This window comes from Aotus nancymaae, unplaced genomic scaffold, assembly GCF_030222135.1.
Source record: "Aotus nancymaae isolate 86718 unplaced genomic scaffold, 86718_ANA_hifiasm-v0.15.2.pri h1tg000108l, whole genome shotgun sequence".
In the NCBI taxonomy this organism is placed as follows: Eukaryota; Metazoa; Chordata; class Mammalia; order Primates; family Aotidae; genus Aotus; species Aotus nancymaae.
In genome coordinates, this window is record NW_026988523.1 from 8646312 (window position 1) to 8658476 (window position 12165).

The 12165-nt window shown below is 37.7% G+C and overlaps 1 protein-coding gene across 5 annotated transcripts in view; it reads right to left on the reverse strand.

Annotated features, from left to right (window-relative positions):
• COP1 (COP1 E3 ubiquitin ligase) overlaps positions 1 to 12165 on the reverse strand; it is a 235552-nt gene that overhangs the window by 200967 nt on the left and 22420 nt on the right. For all 5 annotated transcript variants that reach the window (XM_012444565.3, XM_012444561.3, XM_064370558.1 and 2 more), the window contains exon 3: positions 8365 to 8462. In XM_012444565.3, coding sequence (XP_012299988.1) covers positions 8365 to 8462 — 98 coding nt within the window. The remainder of the gene's footprint in view (positions 1 to 8364; positions 8463 to 12165) is intronic.

The window sequence follows — 12165 nt, forward strand, 5'->3', positions numbered from 1 at the left end:
GGGAAAATCCTTTCAAAACTATGCCATAACTTACAAACAAGAATAGCAAAACGGTGAATTCCATTCTGTAACTTTGAAAATTTATTTTAAAACCAATGTTTACCTGTTAGCAAAAGACACCAGGTAGCATCTTATTTATACTATAGATTGAAGTATTTAATGATCAATGACTGTCCTGTCCACCATTGTGCTCCCTGACACATAGTAGGCACCTGGTATTTGCCGAATAAATGAATGAATTAATTAAACCTTGATGGCATGCTCCTGGATTTTAAGTGTGACATGCTATGTTTAGCTAATACTTTCCTATTTCCAATTAATATAAGAATTTATTTGATACCATCATCAATTCTTAGAACTGATACCTAAACCTAAGGATGGTTTATATATTTGTTAATTATCATTCTACAGAGCCTTACAACATCCACAGTACTAATAACAAACATCTCTTAGTACTAAGAAAAGTGCATTTTAATGCAAAAGACTCCTTTCCAGCAACTGTCTTTTTAGAGGCAGAACAGTACAGTAAAAGCACAGATGCTTGAGCCAAATTCCCTACAACCAAACTCTAATTCCACCACTTTGGCTATATACTATAACTTGACACAAGTTACTCAACCTGTCTATGTCTTAGTTTCCTCACCTAAGGAATGAGGATGATAAAAGCAGTACCTATCTCACAAGTCTGCCATAAGGATTGAGTTCATGTACATACAGCATTTAAAACAGTGACTGACAGTAGTAAGGACTTTTATATGCATCAGCGATTTTTTAAACAGGGATTTTATACTTTGCACGAATGTTGTGTTTTTTTTTAGTGGGTAAGAGGATTATTCATTAGAGAGGTAAGAAAATTCAATTTACAAGTTTTTTTTTAAAAGGAGTCTCACTCTGTCACCCAGGCTGGAGCGCAATGGCGCGATCTTGGCTCACTGCAACCCCTGCCTCCTGGGTTCAAATGATTCTCCTGCCTCAGCCTCCTGAGTAGCTAGCATTACAGGTGCATGCCACCACGCCCAGCTAATTTTTTGTATCTTTAGTGGAGACGGGGTTTCACCATGTTGGCCAGGCTGGTCTTCTGACCTCATGATCCGCCCACCTCGGCCTCCCAAAGTGTTGGGATTACAAGTGTGAGCCACTGTGCCTGCCTACAAACTTTATACATAGAGAAAGGTGGAGAATAAGCCAGCTGGGTGGGTAAGGGGAGTGGGGCGGCGGGCAGGGGGAAGGAAAGGAGGAAAGGAGGAGGGAGGAGGAGAGGAGGGAGGAAGGAGGGAGAAAGACAGGGAGGGAAGGTGAAAGAGAGGGAGGGAGGGAGACAGGCAGGGAAGGAGGGAGGGGGAAAAAGCAAGGAGGGAGTGGGGGAAAGCAAACAAGCAAGGGAGCTTAGAAAGCAATCTTTGGCAGGAGTGGAGGAGTACACCTGCAGAGTATGTAGGAGGTGGTAATGGGAGGAGATGGTAATGGGGGCTCTGACTTCCAGCCCTTACCTGAATAAGCCTTTCAGGATCAGGAGAGGGAAAGAGAGCATTCAAGACCAAGGGAGGCAGAGAGGAGCAGAGAGTGTGTGCACACTGGAGGGAAGTAAGCGAGAAACAGAAGAGAATGAGAGAAAATGCTATGGAAGGCAGAGGAAGATGCAGGGAAGGGAAGTCAGGAGGAAGAGGGCGATAGTGTAGCGCTTACAGTAGGAAAGAAAGGAAATCATATTATCTATCTCAATGAAAGTATATATGACTCTAATGACCAGAAAACCAAATCCATCTTGAGTTATTTGGTTTCCAACTCTTTCATCAAAATTGAAGAAAATGCCTGATGTGTTAATAGGTCATTTTAAAAAAAATTTCTAACAATAAATCAGTAAGTGCTTCTTGAGCACATAATTCCAAAGGAAGGCAAAGAAATGAGTCCTGTTGCTATAAAAACTCCTTCAAATCCTATCAACTCAATTAATATAAACAAGGTTTCTCAAGACTCACACATTGAAAAATAAAAATTACACAAAGGAAATAGAATCCTCATCCTAGTAACATTCATAAATGCCACTTAAACTACCTGAGGAGAAGGACACTACGCACCTTGGTAAATGGCACATTCACTACAGAATTTTACATCTAAGAGTTTATAAAATTATGTGTAACATTTAATTGATCAACTGCATACTACTACTAATTAAATAACAACCTAGGAAACATATTTAACACTTCTTAATGCTTAAGAGAAAATTAAGTTCAAAAGAAACTTTTAAGGGTGTAATTCCTACATACAAAGTGTACCATGGAGAAAATACAGGTTCGGTTCCAGGCCCCACAATAAAGCAAGCCACATGAATTTTGGTTTCCTAGTGTATATAAAAACTCTGTTTATACTATACTGTATTTTAAGTATCATGTCTTTAAATATATATATTAATATATACCTGCATTAAAAAATACTTTATTGCTAAAAAATGCTAATGAGCATCTGAACCTTAGACAAGTCAAAATCTTTTTGCTGGTACAGTCTTGCCTCTATGTTGACGGCTGCTGACACATCAGGGTGGTAGTCACTGAAGACCAGGCTGGCTATGGGAATTTCTTAAAGTAACACAATGACAAAGATTGCTATATCAATCAAGTGATTCTTCCTTTCATGAAAAATTTCTCTATAGCCTGCAATTCTATTTGATAGCATCTTACCTACAGTAGAATTTCTTTCAAAGTTAGTCAACTTCTAAAGTCCTCTTGCTGCTTTATCAACTAAGTTTATGTAATATTCTAAATTCTTTGATGTTATTTCAACAATGTTCACAGCATCTTCACTAGGAGTAGATTCCATCTCAAGAAACCACTTTCTTTGTTCATCCATAAAAAACAGTTCCTCATCTGTTTAAGTTTTATCATGATAGTACAGCAAAATTCAGTTACATCTTTAGGCTCCACTTCTATTTCTAGCTTTCTTGCTGCTTCCTCCACATATGTGGTTACTCCTTCTACTGAAGTCCTAAACCCTTCAAAGTCATCCATGAGTGTTGGAATCAACTTCTACCAAACTCCTTTTAATGTTGATATTGTGACCTCCTCCCATGAAATGTTGAGTGTTCTTAATGGCATCTAGAATGGTGACTCCTTTCAGAAGGTTTTCCAGTTACTTTGCCCAGATCTATCAGAGGACTCACTATCACTATCTATGGCAGCTATTATGAAATGTGTTTCTTTAATAATAAGACCTGAAAGTCAAAATTACTCCTTGATCTATGGGCTGCAGAATAGATATTGTGTCAGCAGTGTGAAAACCACCTTAATCTCCTTTCTATATCTCTATCGGAGCTCTTGGGTGACTAGGAGCATTGTCAATGAGCAGTAACATTTTGAAAGGAATCTTTTTTTCCAAGCAGTAGGTCTCAACAGTGGTCTTACAATATTCGGTATATCATGCTGAAAACAGATATGCTGTCTTCAAGTTTCATTGTTCTATTTGTAGAGCACAGACAGGGTAGATTTAGCATAGTTCTTAAGGGCCCTAAGATTTTCAGAATGGTAAATGAGTATTGGCACTTAAAGTCACCAGTTGCATCATCCCCTATCAAGAGAGTCAGCCTGTCCTTGGAAGTTTTGAAGGCAGGCACTGACTTCCCTCTCTAGCTATGGAAGTCCTAGAGACTTCCAAAAGAAGGCTATTGTATCTACAATGAAAATCTGTCATATACTATAACCACCTTCAAAAATGATTTTACCTAGCTAGATCTTCTGGATAACTTGCTACAGCTTCTACATCAGCACTTGCTGCTTCACCTTGTACTTCTATGTTATGGAGATGGCTTTTTTCCTTAAATCTCTTGAATCAACTTCCATTACCTTCAAACTTCTCTTCTGCAGCTTTCTCACCTCTCTCAGCCTTCACAGAATTTAAGAGAGTTAGGGTCTTGTTCTGGATAAGACTTTGGCTTAAGGAAATGTGGCTAGTATCTATCCAGACTACTAAAACTGTTTCCATATAAGCAATAAGTGATTTCGCCTTCTTATCATTCATGTGTTCACTAGAGTAGCACTTTTACTTTCCTTCAAGAACTTTTCCTTTGCATTCACCACTTGGCTAAAATATCTCAGTGCCATTCTTCTGAGCACACAGAGATATGAAGTGAGCATATGGTGTTGGAAAAATGGCATCAAGAGACTTAATGCAGGGTTGCCACAAACCTTCAGTTTGTTAAAAAAAAAAAAAAAAACACATGCAATTTCTGTGAAGTACAATAAAACAAAGGGCAATAAAAGTATGCCTGTATATACCATTTTGTTACAGAAAAATATCACAAGAAGATCAATTGGAATTTCAACCATGGAAATAGGTTATAAGGATAAAACTATATATGTGATATGAAATTTAAATAGAAGTTCACAAAAAAAGGGAATGAATGAAATTTCTGGTATTGAATAAAAAGCTTATTTACATTTTTTAAATCAATGATATTAAGTAACAAAACACTATGACATTTAGATTCCACTGGTTATATTTTAAAAAGAGACAAAACAGTTTTGAAGTAACCATATTTATAATACTTTAGAAATTACATTCTTTTCTAAATTTTATTTACTTATTTTTGAGACCAGGTCTCTGCATTGTTGCTCAAGCTGGGGTGGAGTGGTGCAACTGCAGCTCATTACAGCCTCAAAATCCTCAGGTTCATACAATCTTCTCACCTTAGCCTCCCAAGAAGGTAGGAGAATAGCTGCACACCAACACACCTGGCTAACTTTTTGTAGAGACAAGGTCTCACTATATTGCCCAGGCCAGTCTCAAACTCATGGCCTCAAGTGATCCTCCTCCCTCAGCCTTTCAAAGTATTAGGATTACAGGTTGGAGCCACTGCACCTGGCCTAGATTATATTCTTTACAACCACTTAAAATTATGAAGAAAAAATTTTAATACAAACTTAAAAATATGCAAGGATCATCACTTTTCAAATTTCCCGTATGAGTTACACAAGCAAAACGGTTTAAAGAGCACTGCTATATAAATTGTGTGCACCAGCCCTCTATCTATGACTACCCATTAGACGTGAAAGGTCTAAACGTATCAATTAAGTAGGTGCAAGGATGCCAAGAACATCTCCAAATCATATGACATATGATCAATTACTTTACCAGACTAAGAGGAAATCTGTAATCATTTTAAAAGGCTCAATTTCTTCTTAACCTAATTAGAAACTGTAACCATTATGCAAATCATGCCAACTTAAGCTAAAGCAATGAAAATAACTTAGAAGACTTTTTTTTTAAGTATAGAAAAAGACAAGTGGTATTCTTCTTTCAGGAACACATGGATCAACAGATCTCAATGACATTCCTCTGAGCCAACAGAAGATAGTATCTACATACCTAGTGTAAGAACCTTAGGATTTGGCTATCACTGAACAAAGGCCAAGGCTAGAAGAGGTAATCAGCAGAAAAACACAAACAGATGTATCAGGATGAAATGTTATTTCCATGGTTGACAATATAATCACATTGAAAGATGCATTAGAGGTCACTGTCAAGATAATTTCCAGCTTAAAAAATCAGTAATTGGGCTGGTTGCGTGGCTCACGTCTGTAATCCCAGGATTTTGAGAGGCCAAAGTAGATGGATCATGAGGTCAGGAGTTCCAGACCTGTCTGACCTGTCTGTTTGGTAGAGATGGTTTCACCCCATCTCTACCAAAAATACAAAAAATTGGCCAGGTGTGGTGGTGTGCACCTGTAATCCTAGCTACTTGGGAGGCTGAGGCAGGAGAATCATTTGAACCCAGGAGGCAGAGGTTGCAGTGAGCCGAGATCACACCATAGCACTCCGGCCTTGGTGGCAGGGTGAGACTCCATCTCCAAAAAAAAAAAAAAAAAAATTAGTAATTGGGCCAGGTACAATGGCTCACACCTGTGATCATAACACTTTGGCAAGCTGAGGCAGGAGGATCACTGGAGCCTAGGAGTTTGAGACCAACCTGGAAAAAAGAGTGAGACCTTGTTTCTATAAAAACAAACAAAAATAGCTGGGTATGGTGGTGCATGCCTACAGTCCCAGCTACCTGGAAGGCTGAGGTAGGAGGATCAATTGAATACAGGGAGATCAAGGCTGCAGTGAGCCGTGATTGCACCACTGAGCTTCAGCAGGTGACAGAGATGCTGTCTTTAAAAAAAAAATCAGTAAATGTAACTTCACTGTTCATTAGGTACATATATTTGAGAATATGTAAGTCTGGGCACGATGACTCACACCTGTAATCCCAGGAGGCTGAGGCAGGAGGAGGATCACTTGAGGCCAGGAGTTCAAGACCAGCTTGGCCAACATGGTGAAATCCCCACTCTATTAAAAATACAAAAATTAGCCAGGTGTAGTGGCACACACCTGTGATTCCAGCAACCTGGGAAGCTGAGGCAGGAGAATCGCTTGAACCTGGGAGGAGGAGGCTGCAGTGAGCTGAGATCATACCACTGCACTCTAGCCTGGGCAACAGAGCGAGACTTTCTGTCTCAGAAAGAAAGAGAATATATATAACGTAGGGGATCACTTTTCAGCTTAAACAGTAGTATATTTTTATATTCTTTCCACACTAATATATAACTCTATTTAGAAACTCATAAAACAGAATTTCAAACTTGTGAACAAAGGAATATTGCCTGAAAAATTTAGTAAATACCAAAATTTTCAGAACATCAGATTCCTTTCTATGTTTAACCACTCCAAAAGAATAAGTAGCTTTCCAAAGTTAGGACAACAGAAAAATCATAGTGATCTTGAGTGATCCTAGATTCCAGAGGGCAGCATCAATCCAAATTGACAAGCTCAGGGACAAAGGATTTTGTACTACAGGACATAGGTTCCCATTTAGTCCTGCAAGGTGCCATGCCACTCAATAGTTCTCTTTGTTCTTTTCCTAAGTTCCTTCGCCACGTTTGCCATAAAACTTTAGCCACTTAGAAGAATTTGTCATTCCAGCAGAAAATCCTCAATATAATTCCTTTAGCACTCCTTTCTGCTATGTCATCATCCAGTGATTTTCCTTAATAAAAAAAAAATTATAGTGAAGAGTAACAGAGAAAAACCAATTGTAGCTAAGGCACTTTTAGAGCAGAAATAAAAAAGAAAACCATAGCTGAATACATTCAAATTCATAATTTATTATAAAACACCATTTGAGCTAAAAATCAAACTGCCACCAAAGTACTAGCAGGTCAGAATCTAATACAAAAGTACTCACTATACTCTAACTTTGAGTCTTTAAAATTAAGAATTGACCTTTTTGATATACAAACCCAATAGTGCCCTACTTAATGCCTACCCATACCTGAAAATTAATCTTTAGCTTATTCTTCATTCATAAAACACTCAGACTAAAAGTTTTCTACAATATCTTAAGATAGTTAACATGCAGAATTTTTATGATATTCACTATTGGCTGACTAGTTATTATTTATGATTATTTATTATTTACACTTAAGGATTCCCTATTCATGTCTCTCTTCTCTAGTTCTTAGCACTCCTCTTTCAAAAGTTCTACTCCATGTATTCCTTCCCGAGTTCTTAATTTTTAATTGCCTCCCTAGTTCAGATTCTTTTCACCCACTCACTCCCAACTTAGGAATCATCACACCCACGTTTTTTTGTCCCCTCCCCTCAATCTTCAACAAACCTGGGTTCCCTCTCCCTATGGGCTTTTTCACTTTTGCCCCAAAAGCAGAAACAGTAGGGATGTACAACACTTCACAGGGAGACCTCATGGTGTTCAGAACCACTGCCATTTTTGTTAAGCCTCACATCCAGTCCTGTCATCTACATCAGCAGTCCCCAACCTTTTTGGCACCAGGGACTGGTTTCATGGAAAACAATTCTTCCAGACCGAAGGCAGGTGGGAGGGATGGTTTCAGGATGAAACTGTACCCGCTCAGATTATCAGGCATCAGATTCTCTTAAGGAGCATGCAACCTAGATCCCTTACATACACAGTTCACAATCAGCTTCATAAGCCTATGTGAATCTAATACCCCCACTAATCTGATGGGAGACAGAGCTCAGGTGGTAATGCCCACACACCTGCCAGTCACTCACCTCCTGCTGTGTAGTCTAGTTCCTAAAAGGCCACAGACTGATACCAGTCCATGGCCCAGGGGTCCCTGAGCTACATAATAATCTAAAAGTTGCATCAATTTCTTCAACAAAACTTAAAAATAGTAAAATACTAACAATATATAGAATCTATGTCACAACCCAAGAAGAGGAAAGCACTGTAGTATGTAGTAGAGAGAGACTTGCTTACCACTAAGGTAGGTTTTTTGAATAAATTAGTGCTAGCACACAATTTTGGGGATTAAAACATTTTTAAAAATAAAAATCATTCCAAAGACTCACCCAAGAAATTAGGATACAGATGGTCAATATTGTCCACAACATAGTTACACTTGGGACATCTATTATTGTCCTCCAAACTCTGATGAATACACTTGTAGCTATTAGTAGGGGGGGAAAAAAAGGCTTAATTAAATGAATGAAAAATTAATAAACTAGTCACAAAATAATGACTATTAGTCTTCTATTCTTAATTTTCAACATAAGTACTCTAACAAATTTATATCTGTTTCTATTTTTACATTATCAACAGGATATACAGGGCACTTACTGGGTTAACAGTACACAAAAGTTATTTCAAACTAAACTCAAATAACAAGGCTACTGGATACAAATTTAAAAAGCTGTACTCACTAAACTTTAAGTTTATGCAATTTAAATAGTTCATAACAACACCAGAAAAGCAAATACCTACAGCTCAGTTAAGCAAACAGACTATTCATATTATTGACATGTTAATACCCTTAATACTCAGAGTTTATTCAAATAAAAAAGAGAAACAGAAAACTCAACCAAAGACAAAAATTACTCAATAAGCATGAGAAAACCATTATCTTCACTAGTCACAAAAAGCTCATTTAAAATCATATACTAGATTTTATCAATCAGAATGGAAAAATAAAATACTGCCAGTAAGGTAAAACAGCTCACGCCTATAATTCCAACACTTTAGGAGACAGAGGCAGGAAGATCACTTGAGACCAAGAGTTCAAGACCGGCCTGGGAAACATAGCAAGACCTCATTACTACAGAAAATGAAAAAATTAGCCAAGTATGATGGCATGTGCAGCTACTTGGGAGGCTGAGACAGGAGGAACACCTAGCCCAGGAGTTCAGGGCTGCAGTGAGCCATGATTATGCCAGTGCACTCTAGCCTGAGTGACATAGTGACACCCTGTCTGAAAAAAGAAAAAAAGACAAAAGAAAATACTGTCATAGTTAAAGAGTACATGTGGATACGAACAACCACAGGTACTGTCACAGAAAATGTTAACCAGCACAACTTTCCTAGAAGGCAAATTACAGGAAAAATCTTAAGGTTTTACATTCCCTTTTGACTTGATTTTACTTCTAGGAATTTATCCTAAGGATATATATATTTAGAAGGGTGTTCAATACAAGGTTATCTGTAAATAGCAAAACAAAATAGAAGCAACCTAAACACTAAGAAATTGACTAAATAAATTTGTATCAATCCAATGCAATGCTATACAGCAATCCAATAAAAATTATATTGTAATTTGTATGCCATAAAAATAATCTACTCATAGTTGATGCTGGAGAATTGTGATTACAGAAAATTTTCCCTTTCATTATATATTTCTATAATGTTAAACCTTTTACATTTGTGTACCTCCTTACAATGAAAAAAACTCCTTAAATTATTTTTCAACCAAATTATGGAAAAGTATCAAACTGATATGAGAAAAAAAATGTCACTATACATACTGCTGAGTAAAAATGACAATCTATAACATAGTGTATACAATATAATCCCATTTCTCTTTAAAAAAGTATGTATGTGTACATTTAAAATAAACAATAAAGAGAATCCTCACAATGCTAACAGTATTTGTCTCTGGGTCATATAATTATGGGAAATGTTTTCTTTGTAGATGTCTTTAATTCAAGTTTCTATAGTAAATAAGTATTATTGCTAAAACTCAGGAAAAAAATCATTTCTAAGAAATTACGAAGGTGATTTATAAAGATCATTCCTACAGAGAAAGCATCTCTTTCATTCTGTATCCAAATTACTACAAATTTACTTAAGCTTTGTAAACGGAAGCTGATTTTTATAACCACTTACCTTCCCTCTCCACCTTAACAAAACACTAAATAAAACAAACAAAAATATAAAAACACATCCACCAGGTTTCGCCCTTCTGGTTATCAACAACTTTCACATCTCACATTTGTTACTTTCAAGATAAGTAAAAAGGAGGAAGGTGTGAAAAATCATAACAGTGGTCTTCAGCAAATCACAGAGGCCTAATGACTGAAGCAAATGCCAGGCACATGATGGATACGCAAATATCTACTGAACAAATGACTTGCACAATGTTTCAAAAACGATATAATCACCTCTTGCAACTATGACGAGGCTAGGATTACCATAATCACAAAATATGCCTCATATATGACTGAAAATTCCCACATGGAAATTTCACTGAAGGAAATGTTTTATTTTCATTTTTATTACAAGGAAGAAGCATAATGTAGGCATGCAAATACAATAGACTAAGAATCACAACATGAAGAAATTTATAGTCTTATTAGAAAAAAAGGAAATGAGTTAACATTACTAGGAAATATACATGCAAAATTTAACGCTTTTTTTAATCAGCAGCCTGGACAACATGGCAAAACCCTGTCTCTACAAAAAAACAAACAAACAAAAAAAATACAATAAATAAAATAAAACACAAAAATTAGTTGTGTCTGGTGCTGTGTGGCCTGTGGTTCCAGCTACTTGGGAGGCTGAGTGTGGTGTAGTGGGCAGAGATTGCACCACTACACTCCAGCCTGAGAGACAGTGTGAGACTGTCTCAAAAACAAACAAACAAAAAAAACACCAGCAAGTTTAACAAAACAAGTCATGAAGGAAAGACTCTCAAAGGTTATTAAAAATAAGAGACATGCTGGGCTGGGTGCATCTGCTCACACCAGTAATCCCAGCACTTTGAGAGGCCAAGGTGGGCGGATCACTTGAGGTTAAGAGTTCAAGACCAGCCTGACCAACATGGTGAAACCCTATCTCTACAAAAAACACAAAAATTAGCTGGGCATAGTGGCAGGCACCTGTAATCCCAGCTACTCGGGAGGCTGAGGCAGGGGAATTACTTGAACCTGGGGGCAGAGGTTACAGCAAGCTGAGATTGTGCCCCTACACTCCAGTCTAGGCTAGAGGGTAAGACTCTGTCTCAAAAAAAAAAAAAAAAAAAATTTTTTTTTTTAATTTAAAAAAAACTAAGGCCAGGTACGGTGGCTCACATTTGTAATCCCAGCACTTTGGGAGGCCAAGGTGGGCAGATCACTTGAGGTCAGGAGTTTGAGATCAGCCTGGACAACACAAAAATTAGGCGGGCATGTTGGCGTGCCTTTAGTCCCAACTACTCAGTAGGCCGAGGCAGGAGAATTGCTTGAATCCAAGGGTGTAAGTTGCAGTGAGCCAAGATCATGCCATTGCACTCCAGCCTCGGTGACAGAGTGAGACTCCATCTCAAAAAAAAAAAAGATTAAATAAATAAATAAAGTTATGAGATGGGTTGACAGATAAGTAGAAGGAGAAAATTATGGGTTTTAGCAAGTAACTTTTGCTTAAAAATAAATGATAGAAAATGTGCAGATGACAAGAACAAGCTAAGTTGTTAAGTCAGAGAGGAGTTTGTTAGGCTGGGTGCAATGGCTCATGCTTTTAATCTCAGCACTTTGGGAGGCTGAGGTGGGAGGACTGCCTGAGCCCAAGAGTTTGCAACCAGCCCAGGAAATATGGTGAAACCCATCTCTACAAAAATTTTTAAAATTAGCCAAGCATGGTGGCAGTGTGTGCCTGTGATCCCAGCTACTCAGGAGGCTGAGCCAGGAAGATTGCTTGAGCCCAGGAGGTCGAGGCTGCAGTGAGCCGTGTTCACACCACTGAACTCCAGCCTGGTGCGAAGCGACATCCAGTCTCAGAAAACAGAAAAAAAAATTTTTTTTTTTTTTCAATATACAAGAAATTATTCCAAAATCTAGTAGAAAATCTTCTTTTCTTTAGCATCCTAATCATATTCCACCTACATAGGCTTACTACCACGCTAT